Consider the following 21,159-nt stretch of genomic DNA (forward strand, 5'->3'; position numbering starts at 1 on the left):
TGAGTGTTACTGTTGTGTAGTTTTTAGCAACATAGAAGATCAGGCCCTCTGTGCAGTGGATGGATTTGACACACTTAATAAACTGGTTAGAAGACTTTCCTTTGTTCTATATAATCATCATCGTCATCTGCTTCAAATGTGTTGTGAAATTGTATAGATCTTCTTGAACAACTCCCAAAAATGCAATGTCTAGTGGGGATGAAAAATGAACTGACCATTAACTAACCCAGAGCATGTGTTATAGGGGGTTTATTTTGCTCCATTGTAGACCTACTTCAGAAATATGAAAGAAGCACAGGGGCTGCTTTTTGTGTGTGTGCGCGTGCACACACGCATGTACACATAGACACTTCAGGCATTGCAGGGGATTGGACTAAAGGGCCCTTGGGTTCTCTTCCAACTCTACAATTCTAATTCACACATGACACTTTAAGACCTACATTTAAAAGAGTAAAGTGAGGGGAAACCTTTGCTTGCAAATCTGCATTATGTATACTGTGGAGTCAGACCATTGGTCTGGCTAATTCAGTGCTGTCCAGGGTGTCTGATGGGGGCCTCTCCCAGCCCTACCTGGGAGATTGAGCTCATTCAAATCATGTGCTCTCCCACTGAGCTATTGCCGCTGCCTTTCTTACTTGCTCCAGTTGCTTACCCAATGTACAGTCAGTAGCAGTCATAGTCAGCTACTGTGCAATGTATGAACAGGCTGCTCTTATGCTGTGTTAACATAGGTTTTACATTTTTCTTTTTTCCTTCCTGCTGGGTGCCACTGCTCCAATTCTGTTTGTTGCCTTGACTAATGGTCTGTGGTAGTTACCTTGCTTCTGTAACAATGATGAGTCGCAGTTTTAAAATAACTGCCTGGGGCTTCCCTGAAAGAGGAACGTTCTTTCACTTAATAAAATGTAAAATGGAACTTGTAACAACTTTTACTTTAGTGGCTCGTTTTATGTCATGTATCCAAAAGTGCAATTCTGTGCATGTTTACTCGGAAGTAAGCCCCTCTGTGTTCAGTGGCGCTTACTTCCAAGTAAGTGTGTCTTGAATAGAAGTTCTGATCTAAATAATAAAGAGCCCTGTAACACCTTTAACCTGGGGTCCAGTTCATCAGAAGCAAGTATAATCCTCATCTGGCAGGTATTTGGGAAGAATGTTGGAAGTTAAATGGCAACAGAATGCTAAAAATATGGCCTGAGAATTCTGTTGGAGCTCAGTAAGAAAGGCGACCCTTTCTGGTGATGCCTTTAAAATCAGTCGCCTACCAGGACATCAACTTGGCTTAGGATGGCTGTAAAAGGAAATTCCAGTGTGAAATTGCTGAATTACATTTTCCAAGAAATGTAATTTCTTGGATAGGGATGATGGTTTCCTCTTCCATTACAGGTGTTAATTTACCTAGCAATGGTAAGATGTTTGGGCCATCACCAATTACTGCCATTGTGAAAGGTCACTGTTTTAATGTTGCCTGCCTTTAGCTGTAGCTGTGTTGCCACAGACCATGCTACCATTGGCCACCTAGCTCCTACACCCCCCCCTTTTAACTGAGGATTATGCATCTTGATGAAGCAGACTCGATTCCACGAAAGCTTAAGCCAGACTTCACATGGTTTTCCCTCCTGGAAATAGGTGTCTCTAAATGTCAGTTGTTGTCCTATATGATGTCTAGTGACTTTTGTGTCAGACTGGCACTGGGTGCTGAGACTCATGGCCTAACCTACCTTGCAGGGATGTGGCGACAATAAAAGCGGGCAGAGAGGCATGGAAGCTGCTCTGAGTGATTTTGAGAAAAGGTTGGATAAACGATGTAGTAAATAAAAGAGGTGTAGAATCACGAACCATAGTTTGCATGATGTGAGCGTAATTTTACCCACTTCACTAAAAGTTTCTATGAGTACTGAAAAGTCCTCTCACCCCACAGTGATGCTTTACTCTCCCAATTAACAATTAAAGGCTTGGTCAAGCAAAAAATAGTCTGGTGCTTAAAAGCAAAGATGGTGCCGGGAGTCCTTTCACAAACAGGGAGCCACCCCTGAGAAGGTCTGTCTTTGTGCTGCTGCCACTCTCTTCACCTCCCTCGAAAGAGGCATGCGGAGAAGGGCCTCAGTATGATAAGGTTCATATGGGAAGAGGTGGCCCCTGAAATACTGAGTCCCTGAGCTGCATAAAACTTTATAGGTCAAAACCAGCACTTTGAGTTGAGCTGGGAAATTAATTGGTAGCCTGTGCAGTGATGCCAATTTAGTGTTGTAAATTCATACTGCCTTATTCCGGTCAGCAGTCTGGCTGCTGAATTCTGCACTAGCTACGGTTTCCAAGCAGTCTTCAAAGGCTGTCCCAGGTAGAGCACGTTGTAGAAATCTAACCTAGCGGGTACCAGAAAGTAGACATCAGAAGATAGGGTGACAACTAGGCCACCAGTCTAAGCTGGTGAAAGGTGCTGTGGGCCACCGATGCTATTTGTGCCTTGTGTGACAGTAATAGACCCAGAAGTACCCCCAGGCTACAGAGCACCTCCTTCAGGGGACGTGTAACACCCTTCTGAACAAGCTGAACCTCACCCGTCCCGGCTAGGGAACCATTGCTAAGAGCGCCTCAGCCTCACCTAAATTAAGCTTCAGTTCATTGGCTCCCATCCAGTCCATTACCAGTGCCAGGCCCCAGTCTAGCACATCCATTGATACGTGTGCAGACATAAAGGAGAAGCAGAGCTATTTTTCATCCACATACCGCTGACAATGTGTCCCAAAACGCTGGATGACCCCACTCAGTGGTTTCATGTAGATGTTAATAGCATAGGGGTAAAATTGCCCCCTGTGAGACCCCTGAACCAGTGGCGTAGCGTGGGGGTGCAGGGGGGGCCGGCCGCACCGGGCGCAACATCTGGGGGTTAGGGTTAGGGGGCGCAAATCCACGGGTTAGGGGTGCAAATTACTTGCCTTGCCCCGGGTTCTGACAACCCACGCTACGCCACTGCCCTGAACAACTCTCCCCAAGCACCACTATTGGGGAGTGGGCATCCAGGAAGGAGTACAGCCCCCACAAAGTGGTGCCACCCACCCCCAGCCCAGACAGCCACTCCAGAGGGTTTCTGGAAGCTGCTGAGAGATCAAGGAGAATCCGAGGGAGGCACTTCCCAATCTCTCTCCTGACAAAGGTAGTCATGCAGGATAACCAAAGCAATTTCCAGGCCAAAACCTGACCCAAATCTTAAATTTAAATGGCCAGCACTGGTGGGCCTTGGCAGGGTTTGAGGACCCCAGAAAATTCTGAAGGATGCCTTAAGTAAGCCAGTTCCTTGCAGCCTCTGTCCCTGTATCTGCAAACTAGGGATAATTATTAGAATAAGGATTGAGAAATAGGATATGGCAAATACTTGGAACGTTGCTGTTTAAACATTGCTGTTGCTTGCCCTTCCCAGAACCGGGCCGTCGGGAGACCCAAAGGAAAACTGGGCCCTGCCTCAGCCGTGAAGCTCGCGGCGAATCGGACAACTGCAGGAGCACGCCGGAGGAGGACGCGATGTCGCAAGTGCGAGGCCTGCCTGCGCACAGAGTGTGGCGAGTGTCACTTCTGCAAGGACATGAAGAAGTTTGGCGGGCCTGGCAGGATGAAGCAGTCGTGCATTATGCGGCAGTGCATTGCGGTAAGCCTATTGCCTGATCGCCTTGTGCAATGATTGAGAATCACCTTTAGGTGACAAGCCTGGAAATGTTCTGGCAAATTGCTGCTCACAGACCACAAATGATGAAGCTAGGAGGCAGGCTAGTACAAATGCAGGCAAATAATAATAATAATAATTTACATAATAAAAATATAATTTTTTTTTACAGATTTTTAAAAAGTGCTAGAAATGGGGGGGGAACAATAGTTAAAAAACAATTAAATAGTGATAGAACTAGAACTATCCTTATCTATCTGTTTAAACCATACAAATAACAATTAAAATGCACCACACCAGCCCTTTCATTAGAAGCAATCAGTTCCCAAAACCTCTTGGAACAAAAGAGTCTTCACCTGCTGGCAGGACGACAAGGAGGAGGGAGTCAGGGAGGGGTTCCAAAGTCTGGGAGCAGTCACCAAGAAGGCCCTCTCCCACATCCCCACCAAGTGTGCTTGTTCAGGTGGCCCAGGGCAGGTTCATATGGGAAAAGATGGACCCTCAAATAGCCTGGACCTAAGCTGTATAAGGGCTTTATAGATCACAAGCAGTATTTTGAATTGTGCTGGGAAACAGACCAGTAGCCATTGGAGCTGTTGTAGCAAGTGAGTTATGTGCTCATATATTTATTATTTATTACATTTTAACATTTTTTTAAAAAAACTGCTTTCCTAACGTGTCTGAGTTTGCACCGAGTGTTCTGTTGTAGAACTTGAATTTCCTCACTGGAGAAAGGCAGAGAGCTGTTACCGGGATTTCTAGGTTTCTTGATTGCAAAGCATTGGAACGTAGGAAGCTGCCACAGAGCTTGATCCATATGGCTCAGCTCTGTCTACCCTGACTAGCAGTGTCTCTCCAGGGCTTCAGGTAGAGGCACCCCCAGCCCTAAGTTGGAGATGCCAGGGATTGAACTGGGGAACTCCTGCATGCAAAACAGGTGCTCTACCCCTGAACTGCAGCCCCTTCCCCTTAAATGTGCTCCATTGAACAGAGCAATGGCATTACACCTCTGGGTACAAATTCTGTTCAACCGTGGACTCTCTGGATCAACTTGTCCTGTGTTGCTCCTCTATGAAACCATCACAATAATAGCTTGTTCCCTGCTTATTAGGATGGGGGGGGGGTCTGGTTAAATGAGAGGTTGCACCAAAAGCAGCATTTCTCAAACTTGGTTCCCCAGCTGTTGTTAGACTACAAGTCCCATCATCCCTAGCTAGCAGGACTAGTGGTCAGGGATGATGGGAATAGAGCTGGACAATACCTGGTTTTCAACATCACGATACATCACCAGCTACAGTAAAAACAGTGATATGCTGATATATCACAATGTCTGAAATGTATCTCGGCTGCTTCCTCCTCCCCACGTACAGTTCCCTATCCCTGCTAAAGAGCACAATCTTGCTGGGAAAATCTCCTGGGCGTTTGTTGGGGGCTGTCTTGAGGAGACAAGTGCCTGTTCGTATCAGTGGCGCTTGCCCAAGGGTGAATTCCAATGGCTCCTTCCAAGCAATATCACGACTGTTTTGCAACTTTGCCTTATCTTTGTGTTCTTTTCTTCTTGAATAATCCCAGTCTTTAAAGCTACTTGTCTCTCTAGTGAGGGATTTCAGTCCATGTTCCATTATCTGATGTAGGGTTTTATTCATGTGAATTACCTTCTAAAAGCATCTGCTTTTTAGAACTCTCCAAGCTGTAGAATCGGCTTACAGAAAAGGGGTGATTTATAATCCTTTCTTTTAATCATTATTGCTTTTCCACCGACAGTGCCTTTGTTTCTTTTTCTCCCCCCTCCCTTTTGTCATAAGACTTGTAACAGATTGCAGCAGCCCATGTTTGCATTTCTGTCTCCATAATGTAAGGGCAATTAATTAAGTGACCTTCAGCACCTGAGTTGCTGGGCACAGGGATGTTGCAGAAAGCAGAAGAAATGTAGAGTCTTGTGCAAAACCTGGCAATGGTCACATCCCTGAATGCTAGGAATCCTTAACTGGCATCCTTGGATTATAGCTAAGGCTGCAGCCTTGAATTAATTTTACAGCATAGTTTTATACATGCCCACTCAGAAGAAAGCCTCATTGAACTTCCTGGGGCTTATTCCCAGTTAAGGGGTTATAGGATTGCAGGCCAAAAAGGTCTCCCCTATTAAAAATATTTATTAAAACTGCAAATGCTACCCACTGTCCTAAAATGGGCCAGTCTTAATCTGAGTGGTCTATTTTCATAATCTTAAAAAATGAAAGTAAATTGTATTATGCTGGTCAGTGTTTTGTTACACTTTCGTGTATAGGCAGCCCCCTGTTTACACACCTTCAATATGTGAGTGACCATGTATATACATGCATCGTGCAGAACGCGGAAGTGACCTGGAAACGTCATAAAGACATCACTAAAAGGGTGGAGTGTTTGCAGGTCTTTTCAATTATATGTGATTTCACCAACGCTTGCAGTGTCTCGGAGCGTAACCCCTGCGTAAACTGGGTGCTACCTGTACTTTTAAAAATGATAACTTTAGAAAGAGAGGCATTATCACCCTCTTCCCCACCAAAGGAGGCATGCCTCTTCAAATATTAATTCACTGGCTCATATTTCTGCAATTAAAAGAGCTGGTGTGGTGTAGCAGACTGTGGAACTAGGATCAGGGAAGCCCACTTTAGGGTCCCCTCACGGAGTGATCTTGGGCCAGACACTGTCTCCCAGCCTAACAGGGTTGTTGTGAGGATAGGTTGGGATGGATGGGAGAAAGGGAATCGTGCCTGCACCCTTAAACTCTGGAGGGAAGGTGGCATACGAATGTAGTTAACACACCTAATTATAGCCCGTGCTTTCCAGTTAGATTATGTCTTTAGAAAGCTATATCTTGATTTCTTTTAAAAACCCAGAGCCATAAGAATACATTTTTAAAATAACTGAGCAATATTTATTTATTTTTATTTGAACAATTTATATACTGCTTAACTACCATCTTCTCTAACCAGTGTACAGAAAATACAATTTGGAAAAGGTAATCATACTTCAGTTACAATGTCTGCTAAAGTAAGAAAAAAAATCTTCAGTAGGCACTGGAATATATATGAAACAATCTTAAAACCATCTAAAAAAAGTTTGTACCATCCAATAATATTGGTAAAGCTGAGCTTTTATATGGCACATATTAATAGAGTGCCTGTCTTGGCCGTAGCTGCAATAGCAGCCCTTTTGGGTGGGTCAGTATTAGCATCACCAGAAGGGAGCTGAGGCTGAGAGGTGATGGCTTGCCAAAGGCAAGCTAGCAAGCTTGCAGCCGAGCAACTGTGCTATTGGCTGCCACACCAGCTCTCAATGAATTATTTTTAAACCGCTTTTATGTAAAACAGTCAAAGTGACTTACAAGGGACAAACAAATGGAAGAGAAAACCAGGTGAAACAAAATACTAAAGTAGTAGCATTAAATAATCATATTGAAATGACAAATGAAGAGCAGCAGACATAAAGTTCCTTAAAACCAACAGATCGGTCTGAAATGCCTTGATACATGAGCGCAAGATGATCACCAATCCAGGCAATGATTGAAGTTTCCAAACTTCCACAGGTGACACATTTGCAGCAGATTAACTATTATGGGACATGGGTGGCGCTGTGGTCTAAACCACTGAGTCTAGGGCTTGCTGATCAGAAGGTCAGTGGTTTGAATCCCCGCAATGGGGTGAGCTCCTGTTGTTCGGTCCCTGCTCCTGCCAACCTAGCAGTTCAAAAGCACATCAAAGTGCAAGTAGATAAATAGGTACCACTCCGGCGGGAAGGTAAATGGCGTTTCTGTGCGCTGCTCTGGTTCGCCAGAAGCTGCTTAGTCATGCTGGCCACATGACCCGGAAAAACTGTCTGTGGACAAACGTTGGCTCCCTCAGCCAGTAAAGCGAGATGAGTGTCACGACCCCAGAGTCATTCGTGACTGGACAACTGTCAGGGGTCCTTTACCTTTACCTTTTTAACTATTATTTTATTACCTATGGAATTTGTTCATTTCTTTATCTTGCCCAGGGCAACCCAAAGCAACTCACAGGTGGACAGATAGACCAAATTCCCTCCTAGATACATTAAAACCAAGAGAAAAAGATAAATATATATAAAACATTTGCCTACTTCTAAAAGGCCATAGGCACTTAGAGGCCAAAGGACTGGTCACAGAGGAACATTTTCACCAGGTGCCTAAAGAACTGTAACGGAGGCACTAGGCGAGCCTCCTTGGGGAGAACATTCCACAAGCGGGAGCCACTGCAGAAAAGGCCCGTTCTCATGTCACTACCCTCCAGACCTCTCATGGAAGAGGCCTCATGGGATAATCACAGGGTCCAGGTCAGTTCCTATGGGGAGAGGTGGTCCTTCAGCTTTTTAAAGAACTTGCTCAATGGTTTTGGCCTTTAGAACATATTATGGCAACAGATTTCATAGACTGGAAGTCCCTCCCTCCTTGCCTTCCTTCTGCCAGCAGGTGAAGACATTCATGTTCCAACAGGTTTGGGGTAATGAAGGGGCTGGTGTCATGCAGTTTTTATTATAATGATTGGTATGGCTTTCATAGATTTTATATGTGTGTATTATTTTTTCTATGTTTTTCTGATTTTCAGTTTTATATTTAAGCCGTCTTGTGTCCCATTAAAGAAAAAGGCGGGTTGTAAATAAACATAATAATACTTAACTGTTGTATGTGTGAAGAAGCCCTTCTGCTTCACTTGTTTAAAATGCCCTCCAGGACTGGAGTGATCTCTCTTTTATTGATTGACAGTCAGCTCTCAGTTCTTGAGATCTTTCCTCCAGGATGTCCATTGCCTTGGCAAGAGCAGACGCACGAGGCAGGGTGCATCAGTTGGGATCCCTAGTTCGGGCTACAGAAGCAATTGGAGCAGAATCCTAGAACTGTATAAGCATAGAGTTGGAATTGGATGGGACCCCATGGGTCATCTAGTCCAACCCCCTGCCTTTCTAACAGTTGCTTTCCAGAACAGCCAACTTTAAGTTGCTCAGAACACTGGCCCATCACAGAGCCAAAGTGAGCCCCGCACCACCCCAGCTCTGAGCTGGAAGCCAGGCTATGGGGGCTAGTTTTTGCAACAGCAGAATCTCCCACCTCAGCAGGAGGCCCAGAGCTTGGCATGTTTTCCTGGTCTCATTTCAGAGGTTGGGGACAAGGCCCTCCCCCACCCCAGATTTGCCAGCCCCTGTTCCTCTGTGTGTGATGTTACGATAACGCCTTGGCGGGCATAGAATCGCAGAATCAGAAACACATTGGGCTTCTCAGGCCTTTACAAGAACCAGCCACTGAAAGTGCTGCGGTCCGAGAGGATGGGGAGGTTTCACAGGTGTCTGTGCTGATAGGTTGCTGCCTGCTTCCTGATCTCTGCTCCTTTCCTCCTGTTTGTGTGTGTTTAGCCAGTGCTGCCCCACACGGCTGTGTGCCTGGTGTGTGGGGAAGCGGGGAAAGAAGATACGGTGGAGGAGGAGGAGGGCAAGTTCAACCTCATGCTTATGGAGTGTTCCATCTGCAATGAAATCATACACCCAGGATGCCTCAAGGTAAGGGCTCTCTGAGGTGGGGTCCAGAAGCTGCATCAAAACAGGCCTTGCCTTACTGTTAGATTTGTCATGTTCTATGCAAAATGATGGCATGTTTGGCAGTCCTTTCATTTTACCTGCAGCCACTGCAGCCTACAAGCTGCCCAACCACCCACAACTCCGTAGCCATGCATGGCAGCAAGGTCAACCCAAGGCTCTTTGTTTCCTGAAGCCAAAAGATTGGTAGGGCTCAGGGGAAGCCAGATTACCCTCCTGCTTCTGCAGTCCTGAGCAAACAGCAAAAAGCAGAATTCTGAACACACAAGTAATGGATAGAATTCTTCCACAAGATGTGGTGGTGGGCGCTGGCGCCGATGGATTTAAAATAGGATTGGACAAAATTATGGAGAAGGAGGAGACTATCAGCCATAATTAAATGGAACCTCCATGTTCAGGGTCAGTGTACCAGGTGCTAGGGACATCCAGTGGAGCATTGCTTTGCCCTTTCTGAAGACGTCTCATTGGCCGTTCTGGAGATGCTGATGGACCTTTGTCTCTGATCCAGCAGGGCTCTTTTAACATTCAGGAGTTCTCTGGCATTCTCTTCTCTGCTCAAAGGGCTCTGTCTGCTATAGTGCATAAAATGGCAGATTCTTGGATCTGATGCCTGAAAACATTAAAGGGGAAAATGGCACGTCAGCAGGCCCAGACCCAGGCAGGCAGGTTTATGGCAGGGTTCTGGGCCAGCCTGTCTGTAATTACCCCCATACGATGAATGCCTGGAACGTCACTGCAAGGTGGTGGTGGTGCTGCAAATTAGTTTGCCATTCAGACGTAGGTATAAAAGATAAAATTGTTATTATTTGTTAGGCACAAGGAAGGATTTCCCAGTTAGATTTCTTGGATCTGTTGTATGCTCCAACCCTCCCTTGCTATCCTCTCCCATAATATTAGTTTGTGAAGCCTTTCTTTTCTTCGTTGTGAAGACCTCTTGATACAGTTTATAGACAAGACTTTAGAATCCAGGAAAATCCCCACGTGGGTGTAGAAGTAAAATTTTCAGAGATTGGGGAGAAGGGCAGGGTTTGCTTTTGCTTATGCTAGATGAAGCAGAATAAATTATATGAAAGATTCAAAATGTAGTTGACTGACATAAATTGTAAATCATCAGCACACTTTTCAAAGAGCATTTTGTTTAAAAAGTGGCAAGCCCTGCCTGCCTGTATATTGGGAGCTGATCTGTGGCTTCCTGTTGTGTGTCTTTTTCCTCCCAGGTGCGGGAATCAGACGGCGTCGTCAACGAAGAGCTGCCCAACTGCTGGGAATGCCCAAAGTGCAACCACGCAGGCAAAACTGGGAAAGTGAGTTTCACTGGAATTAATTGTGTTGGCTGGAAGGGAGCTGTGCTTTTTCCTTCCTCTTTTTTTTTTTACACACGCTAAGTTGCTAATCTCACTGCTGAGCAGGAGCAGCTGCCAATGTGCTCAAGGTTTCTCCCTTTCCTTCACAATGCAGCCGGGAGATGAGTCACCGCAGGCAAGATATCTTGGGGGAAAGTTTTGTCTGCCGCTACTGATCTTCTCTACTGAGCGACCCCAGAGAAGTTTCAAGGAATCCCGCCCCCCAGATTATGCTGTCTGCTTTCTCCCACAAAAATTGAGAAACTGGTCAGACCTTCTGTGTGTGTGTGTGTAGTATAAATATAAAACTACACATGCATTAAGGACAACTCTTTTTCCATTCCATATTAACAGCTGTGAAGGTTTCAAGTTTTGAAGATATACTCTGACTTGCTTTTCTACTATTATTTTAGTTTTGTTTTTGTAAAGCAACTATATATAAAACCTTACTTATTATACATATATCTCTGTAGTGTTTAAAATGTGTCTGTCCCCCCCCAATAAACTAATTTAACACACTTTATTCACTTCTGACCAGAGGCAGACAAGGGGAAAGGAGGCGCAGGGTGTGTCTCTTTAACCCTTTACGAATCCCAACCCTGTAGCTTTAACTTCCCCTGTAGAGTTTTATATATAACTGCAGTTTCATCTTATTCAGGGGATCAGTTCCAAGGGTTCCTCATATACTTGAACTGCCCCGTGCGAGCATCCTAACCCTTCTCACAGCTGGTGCCCTGAGTGGGCCTTTCTTTGTAAGCAAGGCAGAGAGCTTGAAAGCTCATTTCATACCAGGAAAGTGTTGCGTGGTTTTAATCTGTGCAAATTCAACTGTGCAAGATTGAAATTGCACAAATTAAATGTGTGTAAGATGTGATTGTGCTGTATTGCACTCTTAATGTGTCCTTCCCCCTCAACCCTTGAGGGCAGGAGCTAGCGGGTGGAGCCAACTGTTGCTGGCCCTTTAGCTCTGGCTTGAGTACAGAAAAAGGGAATCACTGAACATAACTCTAGAGAGAGCTGACAAGATTCCCTGACTATAATAATGTGGGCACAGGACCTTGGGAAGGAATCAATGGGTTGAATTTCTGCTGCCACTTATAAGCTGTGGTGCAGGGTGGAAATTTTGTGTTTCATAATATCATTAGTGACAGTAAATGGCTGCCAATTGCAAATACAGTATTTGGTGAACTTGGCCGTTTCAGTCATAATTAATATTTTTCAGCTGAACTATCCTTTTGCTTTTGCCTCTAAAGTCTTTACAAGTATTCCAGTAAATTTCACTGGGTGTGGATGCCAGCAGTATTTTTAAAGCTTTGTTTACTAAGTGAAATCACTTTCTAGAGGCAGGGTGGGAAGATAGTGCTGACCAGCAACTTCCGTCCACATCTGGAGGGTCAGAGGTTTGCCCCCTCCCATTTTCCAGAAAGCCCACGTTACGACCTATAAGCCACGACGCAAAAGCATAAGATATAAAGTTTGCTTGTGTGCTTGTGTCTCTCTGGCGTACAAGCAAAAGCGCGGACCAGGGTTCAAGTACGCGTCAAACCTGCCCGGCTCTCTGCTGAAAGAGCAGAAGATCAACCGAGACAACAAAGAGGTTGTCCCAGACGCCACCAAGCGGAAAGTCGAGTGCGAGGAGCCCCCTCGGAAGAAGTCCGATGACCATCCCAAGAAGTCTCCTGTTGACCCTCTTTTGAGGAGAAAGTCTGAGGAAGTCCACCCACGGCGGAAACGGAAATTTGAGAAGCCCCAAGAGCCTGCCATGAGGAAGCGGGTATGTGTTCTCGGGGGGGGGGGGGCGTATTGGGCCTCTTTGGGAGACCTTAGAGGTGGGAAGTGGCCTTGTGAGTGAAGCCTGGTGGAAATGCTCCCAGCCTGCTTGCCCACCTACGTGGATCAACACCAGCTGTTGTGTGACATGTCGGAACCGACAAACCTGCTTGTGGGACGTTGCCGTCAGGCCGGTGTCTTGAGATGGCAATCCAAAGTGCTGCAGCAAAAGCCATAATAAGGCTCCGTCTTTGAGCATTCAAACGCATGAGTGCTTCACTGATGCTACCTTGCTGCAGTACCTACAACAGCCCTGTAAGGTAGATCAGTATTCTCCATGTTGCAGAAGTCGGGCCGTTAGGCAGAGTGGCTTTCTGAAGGCCACGGCAGAGGCAAGGAGACCAGCCAGGTTCTTCTGATTCAGTGCTCCAGCCTCTTGGGCTGCAACCCTGGGATGCTTACCTTTCAACTTGCTTCTCAGCAGACATGCTTAGGATCCAATGGTTAACCACTATTGCTAATAATTATTTGACCTCTACCCTTTCCCTCCTTACTTTAACTATTTTATCATCATTGTTTAAAAGGCAGTTGCATCTCATTTATAGCTCTGCTCTACATGATACTAATATTTATACATAGATGTTGGGGAGATGCTGTATGAATGGTAATACGTTTTAAAAAAGTAACTACTCTTTAAAAACAAACTATGCAGTACCTGCTCCCTTGTGCTTCAGGGGAAAGCAGGAAAGACTGTGGCTGTTGCTAACGATCCATTCAGTTTCTAGAATTAGGGAGGCCCCCAGATGATAAACTTCTACTTCATGATGTTCTTTGGAAGACAGAGAGTGAAGAGGGACCTTAGGTCTGTGTTAGAGAGCAGGTATTGCATTCGAAAGGTCCAAGGTTCAGTACTCAGCATCTCCAGTTTAGAAGAAAAGAAATAATCAAATAACAAGTGGTGGGAAAGGGACCCCAAAGAGGCATTGCCAGTCAGTGTAGGCAACACTGACCTGGGATGCAATAGCTTCCTGCATTGCTAAGATTACAGCCCATTCCTAAAACAAACCTCCTTTCCTGTCTCAGCCACTAGGTGGCACTTAAGGGTCTTTTCAGACTGGTGCTGTGAATCTCCCTCTTTCCCTTCCTTCCTAGTAGCAGTTTTCTTCCTTTGAAGGTGCCCTGTGCAGTCCCAACTCAATGTGCATCTTTGGGGCTGGCAAGGTCACACATTTTTTAGCGTATTTTTCCTGGGTGTTCTGTGGACACGGCAAGGTGAAAAAGCCCTTCCCTACATCCTGCTTTGAGGATTTCACAAGAGATCAGAGGATACCATCCATCCTCTCCATCTCCCTCCACCATCCCATCCTTGGAGCTCTCATAAATGTTTCCCGTTCCATTAACATCATTTTTTAACCATTCCTAAATACCGGGTCCTGGTGCAACTGAGTGGCAAAGATTTGTGATCTAGGAAGCTCTCCGTTCAAATGTCACCTTGCCTGAAAACTCCTGAGGTAGCCTTGAGCAAGCCAGTGGTGATTTTAAGTGTCTTAACTAACAAGCGGGTTTACACAATTCAAAAAAGAAGCCTTGCCCACAGGCTTATAGTCAGCTTCATTATCTCCTTCCATTTACACTGTAGATGTTGATGTTCATACTATCCAATATTTTCAGCTGTTTAATTTTTAAAATCTGTATTCTAAGAAATAAATACAGTAAATCATGTATTTTACACCTGAATTGTAAAACCCTTGGACTGCAGTTCTTCCTGCAGGTTACCTAAATCCCCTTGGATTTTATGGGAATTAAGTAGTTCATTGGTGTACAGGATTGCAGTCCTTGGTCGCTGAAACGTCATACAGAAATGTTACGTACTGTGTGTGTGTGTTAGCTAAGTTGTCTATACTAAGTCTTGTCTCTTTGCTCTCTCCCACCCCACAATCCCTTTCTGACCACAGTTAAAACTAGGCAAAGAAGAGAAGCTGTTCAGGAAAAAGGTACTACATTAAATGGTGTAGATTTCTTCCATTACTTCACTCACCTATCCAATGACTTGCTGTGGCTATTCTATTTTGAATCTTAAATTGGGGAGTGGGGACATCTGGTGTGTCTTCTGCAGCTCTGCCTACACACCTGGAATCTTAGGTTTGATTAATTATTGGTTCTTGCAGCATGGAGATATGGTTAGCAATGAAATTCAGTCCCCCTCCCTGCGAAAAAGAAGAGCAGCCCTGCTGTTTTACTCTGCCTCTGTGAAAACCTCGCAGGCCTATGGTAAAACGTCAACCTGAGTTAGAAAATTGTGATTTGGATGCAGAATGCCCATCATATAACTAATTTGTTGTGTGTCCTTCCTTCACATCTACTTAGACCATGTTTTGGATGACATTTATAGTTGAGGGAATTTCTTGAGAATCTCAAGGCCCACCTGCACCACTGACTTAATGTTGGCGGAGCTGTAAAAGCTTGGGCTGTATAATACCAAACTAAAATTCTGAGGGCTTTTTGTTGGAAGAGCAGGTGATCTTTTTAAGGGCCCAAGCTTTCTTCACAAAGCTACAGTTGCCCCTGTACAAGGACCCCTTGAAAGCAGTTTTAGTCTATAGGCTTGAGGGGTCCCCATTGCCTGTGTACTAAGCCAGAACCTTCCCTTTCCAGAGGCGATCGTGGAAGGCCACAGATGACCGAGCTGCCCTGGTTAAGCCAGTCCGGCGGTTCAAGCAGGAGCCTGAGGAGGACCTCCCAGAGGAACCTCCCAAAAGCAAGGAGAGTGACCAGTCTCGCTCCAGCTCCCCCACGGCGGGGCCAAGCTCAGAGGGCGCAGAGTCCCGAGATAAGAAGAAGTTCAAGATCCGGCGGAAAACCCGCCTCCCAAACAAGGAGCTGAGCAAGGAGCTGAGCAAAGAGCTCAACCAGGAGATCCAGAAGACGGAGAACAGCCTTGCCAATGAGAATCACCAGCCCATCAAGTCTGAGCCGGAGAGTGAGAACGAGGAGCCCAAGCGGGTGCTGTGCCCCGAGCGGCCTCACCGCTTCAGCAAAGGCTTGAATGGAACCCCCCGAGAACTCCGGCACCAGCTCTTGTCCAGCCTCCGGAGCAGCACCCCCCGGGCAGCTGCCCGGCCTCCCCGCTCCCTCTCGCCCCCCAAGTGCATTCAGATGGAACGTCACGTCATCCGGCCGCCCCCCATCAGCCCGCCCCCAGACTCGCTCCCGCTGGATGATGGGGAGGCCCACGTCATGCAAAGGGAAGTCTGGATGGCTGTCTTCAGCTACCTCAGCCACAGCGAACTGTGTCTCTGCATGAGGGTTTGCAAGACCTGGAACAGATGGTAAGGGGCAGCGGAGGTGTTTGCGTCTTGGTAGTGGGAAGGGAACAAGTTCTAGAGAGCAGGATTGCCAGGGCCATGACATTTGGGAAAATAAAACTCAAGAAAAGATTCCAGTGCCACCTGCAGAATCCTGTAAATCTTGGCTTTGTTTCATAAAAGGGGGGTTTCTAATAATAATAATTTATTATTTATACCCCACCCATCTGGCTGGGTTTCCCCAGCCACTCTGGGCAGCTTCCAACAGAAGACTAAAATACAATAACCTCTAGACATCTTGATTTCTTTTAAAAGGTGCAGGTGAGATGCTGTGGTCATATTTCTAATATCTGAGTTTGATGGACACTGATAATGGCTTTGGAGAGGGTTTGGTTGGGTGTTCCAGGGAATTAACTTTCTGCTCACTTATTTCTTAAAATCCAGTGTGATTCAGTTTCTGGAACGTTGAAATAATTATCCAGGTATCCCCGAAGATATCATGGGCTCCATTCATGCAAGGTCCATGATAGGGAGCCTGTGACCCTCTAGATTTTGCTGGACCACCTTTCGCACTGTCCTTAACCAGTGCTTTCCCCCCCCCAAATAAAAAATTAAAAAAATGTTTAGGGGTACTCTCATTTTCCTACTCATATTGAAATACTGCCCCTCAATGAGGCCAAACATAGATTCACAAAATGTTTAGGGGTATGCGTACCCCCAGAAAAAGCACTGCCCTTGACTATTAAGCATATTGACTGTGTCCAATAGGACTTGGGAGTCCAACAAAATCTGGAAGGCCACAAGCTCCCAGCCCGTGTGTTAGGTGTTTACCACATGTTCAAGGAAGTCCAGGTATCTGTATCCACATCAGCATTTTGAAAAATTCTCATCCTATTTATAAACTTTTTTTCTGATGCAAAACCCGAGCTGCTCGTTGTAGGCTTCTCATTTCCCCTGGTTTTGTTTGAGGTTTTTAAAGAAATTGTGTAGGTCTCTTTGTCCCAAGTGCCGGACCAGCTTTCTTATGAAACCTTCTTCCTGATCTGCTTAGGTGCTGTGATAAAAGACTGTGGACCAAAATAGACCTAAACCACTGTAAATCCATCACCCCTCTCATGCTCAGCGGTATTATTAGGAGGCAGCCGGTCACACTTGATTTAAGTGGGACAAACATATCGAAAAAGCAGCTGAGCTGGCTCATCAACAGGCTCCCAGGTAGGTCTGCAGTGACTACAATGTGCTGAGGGAGTCACATCACATCTCCTACCTTTTGCGGGAAAGAGGCCTAAATGAACACTATTCTCTTCTCTACCTTGCTGAGGCCCAGAGATGGACATCGCAGACTCAGAGCCCAGTTAACTGCTTTTAATGTTTCAGATAGTAATACTGTCTGGGTTCCTGAGTGGCTACAGTCTGGCCCTGGTACAACAGGCTGCACACGAAATGTTGTGGCAGATCCAGGCAGGAGTAGGAAGCTTCTTGGCTCACGACGAGGCCTACATTTGTTCCTTTCGATAAACTCGGGAAGTTGTATGTGTTTTGTACAAGAACGACATTTTAGTGTCCTAACGACCTGCCTCTAAGCTTGGCCATTATTTATGTTCACCTGCAATATTATTTCAGCTGTTAGTTTATTGCTCTCTGGAGAAAGGCACTAGGAATACTTTTGAAAGCAGAGCCTGGTGAGCCTGTGGCCCTCCAGATATTCTTGGACTCGAGCTTCCATCAGCCAGCATGGCCTGTGGTTTAAGTTGATGGAAGTCGTAGTCCAACAGCATCTAAAGCGGCACAGGTTCTTCATTGCTGCTTGTCATCCTGTTGGTTGTGTTAAGCAGGAAACTTTTCAACCTCTTACTGTAAAACTAGAATGCCTCCCCTCCTCCCCCTGCACTCCCCAAAGAAATATTTGCTCAGTGTGATGTGTGCTCACTTCCCTTTCTCTTCCCTAGGTCTCCGAGATCTGCTATTGTCAGGGTGCTCGTGGATTGCAGTGTCTGCTCTCTGCAGTTCTAGTTGTCCACTCCTCCGAACACTGGATGCACAGTGGGTGGAAGGCTTAAAAGATGCACAAATGAGAGATCTTTTGTCACCACCAACTGACAACAGGCCAGGTATATCCTCTTCCTTTCCTTTGTATTTGGGCCAACACGCAGAAGAAAAACCATAAATGTGGTAGTGGGTTAGGTGCAGGATTCAAATGTTTCCTGAGAATTCTAGGGTTGCTTTTTAGCTATACCAGTTCTACTGATTGCGTGTGTATTATGTTCCTGTGTAAAATTCAATTTTATGTACCCACTTATAAAAACCCATTTTTCAAACATCTCTATTCGGGGCAGATGTCTACATGCAGTTTTCTCATTTGGAAGTCTAGGGACTTTTTGGAAATGCCTCTACTTCCATTGTATTTTAGGAATTTGTAATCTCATATAGCTCAGCCTGATGTATTCAGTAGTTAGACCATTTAATTACAAAAATAAACATTTCTCTCTCCTTCCCCCCCCCGGGTCCTCGCTTCTTGTATAGGCCAAATTGACAACCGGAGCAAGCTGCGCCACATCACAGAGCTGTGCCTGTCTGGCTTGGACATCACTGACGCTTCCCTGCGTTTGATTATCCGGCACATGCCTCTACTGTCCAAGCTCAACCTCAGTTACTGCAACCACATGACAGATCAGTCTATTAACCTGCTAACAGCTGTGGGAACCACCACACGGGACTCGCTAACAGAAGTTATTTTGCAAGGTATGAGATTGGGGGTGGAGGGGTGCTAACGGACAGGTCAGATTCAGCTGCCTAATTTTAAGGGCCCTGTGATGAAGGTTGAAATGCTGCCTTAAAGAGCAGAACAGCCCACTCATCATTTGATGTTCAGCTCCACATGCAGTCCCAGCACCACCTCAATCTGGTGCTTCCTTTACACCATCGCTGGAGAATACATGACCCACCTGATGTCAGCATGGCCTGTGGTCATGGATGGCGAGAATGGGAATCCAAGAAAATGAGACAAGAAGTTTTCAAAGTGCCCAAGAAGTTTGTGCTTCTGCTAACATTCAACCTTTATTAAGGGGAGATGGGAATCCTTCAGGGGCAATTCCTTTTTGTTGGAACAAGGGGATGAGGGAGACTGGAGGCCATTTTCCAAAGTCTGTTGGGTATTAGCAACCACAGCAAACCTATTTTGTGCAGTGGACGACCTCTCTCATTTTCTTGTACCCAGTGCATTATTTTCATTGCTTTGATTTTTGGGAGTTGGGATCCAGCAACATTTGGCATACCTTGCTATACACCTTTCTCTGTAGTGGAAGCAGAGCCACAGATAAGAATAGGGTGGAAAATGCCTTGTTTCCTTCAGTTCCTTTGTTGTGGGCCCTTAGCACGTAATTTCAGATAGCTGAGACACCTTTTCTGACTTAAGGGCCACAGAATGAGGACAGGAAATGCCACCCAATAATCCTGCCATCAAAGGGAGATGTTTCTGGTAGCAGACAGTGTGTGAGGTATTTTGTGGAAAACTTTTGTAAGCACCTTTGAGCCTTATAAAGTGGGAGGCGAGTGTTCCAAGTAAGACTACCTTTCCTTCACTCTCTCCCCTCCGCATTGCTTCATGTTTTTATCTATCTATCTATCTATCTATCTATCTATCTGCTGTTCTGAATGTGGCTCCTGATTTAGAAGAGGCAGCAAAGCCAAAGTAGTACAGTCGTACCTCTGAAGTCAAACAGAATCCATTCCGGAAGTCCGTTTGACTTCCAAAGCGCAACTTCTGATTGGCTGCAGGAAGCCCAGTCAGACATTTGGCTTGCAAAAGAATGTTCGAAAACCGGAACAACCACTTCCAGTTTTCGATCATTTGGGAGCCAGAACTCTCGACTCCCACGGCATTCGGGAGCCGAGGTACAATTGTAATCCATATGGATGCAACAGGTAGCCTCCTCAGAGGGCTTCTGCAGTAGCTGTGATTGGATTATTCAGTTGCAGCCCATGCAAAAACACATCTAAGCTTCATAGCCCTAGCAAAGGTCTCTTAAGAGTTTAAGAATGGCTCTCCTAAGCCAACCTTCCTCCTATTTTTTGTCTCCCCGACAGACTGCAATAAGGTGACAGACCAGTGTCTCTCCTATTTCAAGCGGTGCGGGAGCATCTGCCGGATTGATCTGAGGTACTGCAAGCAAGTGACCAAGGAAGGTTGTGAGCAGTTCATCGCAGAGATGTCTGTGAGCATTCAGTTTAGTCAAGTGGAAGAGAAACTGCTGCAGAAGTTGAGTTAGTGTTTACTGGGGCGAGTTTGTAAATAACCAGGAGCTGAAAAAAGGACTCCAGGAGACCACAGAAGGAATTTTATTTTCAGTTGGGAGATGTGGAATATGCCAAGTTGGGGAACTGTTTGGACTGTACAGGAACACGTGGTGTTGAAACCACCTACAAAGCGTTCTAGCCTGGATGGGATCTTTTGACACTTTGCCCAGGCTCTTTACATACCTTCCTCTGGTGACAGCAAAGGATTCATGCCTAGAAGGAACACTGAGGAACACCTATTTATATACCACAGCTGGAGCATGTGTAAATTTTTAAAGCATTTTTGAAAATGTCAAAAGCAATGTTAATTCTGGGGTTATTAAGGTGGGCCATTACCTGTTTTTCTGCCTTTTGAACTTTTTTGTTACATCCAACGTTATGCAGAACTATTTTTGTACAAATTTGTTTTAAAAAGTTATTTATGCAGAGTTACTGAATGCATTGCAAGTGTTTGGTCATTGGTTTCAGATTGCCAAGTTTTATCTTGAGATGGAAGAGAATTTGAACTTCTTACCACTTAAATTACCTGCTGAGAGTTATACCCCAATTGGGATGGGGGAGGGGGGAGTAGGTTAATCCGTTGAAATGAAAAAGCATGTTTAATGGAAGTTTTATATACTGCTTTGTATAACACTGTAAGCATGTTGTGGAGAAAAGGAGGTGTAAAATACAGATTAAGAACAAACAAGTTGCCAAGTTTTTCCCTGTATAAAAAAAACACATTTTCTCGACTGAAACTTCCAATTACAGCTGTGCATACGGGAAGGCATTAAAATACTCTCATACTTGCTGTAAAAAGTCCATTTATATGACTTAAAATCAAACAGTTTCAGGGTTTGAGTTCTTGTTGTCCATATTTAACCTGGTTAATTTCTGATTGTCACGAAAGGGGGGGATTTCAGTATTGATAAGTGCCATTGTTGTAAAGTGGTGGTGAAAACCCCCAACCTTCCTTCCCGATACAGTTTTACCTCTGTTGAATTTGTATAAATGATTGTACAAAAATGGAGAGGTGACCTGTGCATTATGTTCAAGTTGGGTATTGAGTAGGAAACTGCTTGTGCTGCTGGGGCAAGAGAGAATCACACCCTTAATGCCACTTCTGCCTTGGGCTGGCAACTGGAGGCTAGTCTGGCCTAGCAGCTATGACAACAGGCCTGCTAGTCAGCTCGGTGGGGTATTTTAAGAGAACAGTGCCCAA

The 21,159-nt window shown here is 45.4% G+C and overlaps 2 protein-coding genes across 7 annotated transcripts in view; one reads left to right on the forward strand and one right to left on the reverse strand.

Moving 5' to 3' along the window:
• Positions 1-20,963, forward strand: part of KDM2B (lysine demethylase 2B) — an 83,829-nt gene extending 62,866 nt beyond the window's left edge. For 4 of the 6 annotated variants that reach the window (XM_083589755.1, XM_083589758.1, XM_083589757.1 and 1 more), the window contains 10 exons: positions 3,419-3,643; positions 9,065-9,208; positions 10,462-10,548; positions 12,089-12,361; positions 14,313-14,351; positions 15,013-15,686; positions 16,714-16,877; positions 17,612-17,773; positions 18,186-18,404; positions 19,749-20,963. In XM_083589755.1, coding sequence (XP_083445881.1) covers positions 3,419-3,643; positions 9,065-9,208; positions 10,462-10,548; positions 12,089-12,361; positions 14,313-14,351; positions 15,013-15,686; positions 16,714-16,877; positions 17,612-17,773; positions 18,186-18,404; positions 19,749-19,930 — 2,169 coding nt within the window. In that variant the 3' untranslated portion in view covers positions 19,931-20,963. The remainder of the gene's footprint in view (positions 1-3,418; positions 3,644-9,064; positions 9,209-10,461; positions 10,549-12,088; positions 12,362-14,312; positions 14,352-15,012; positions 15,687-16,713; positions 16,878-17,611; positions 17,774-18,185; positions 18,405-19,748) is intronic. The other 2 variants (XM_083589759.1, XM_083589756.1) reach the window with 1 other exon arrangement.
• The window catches only part of LOC310751270 (vomeronasal type-2 receptor 26-like), a 249,162-nt gene that overhangs the window by 54,525 nt on the left and 173,478 nt on the right, over positions 1-21,159 (reverse strand). The gene's annotated exons all lie outside the window — the stretch shown is intronic.

Source organism: Podarcis filfolensis, assembly GCF_964270895.1.
Source record: "Podarcis filfolensis genome assembly, chromosome: 16".
Classification (NCBI taxonomy): domain Eukaryota; kingdom Metazoa; phylum Chordata; class Lepidosauria; order Squamata; family Lacertidae; genus Podarcis; species Podarcis filfolensis.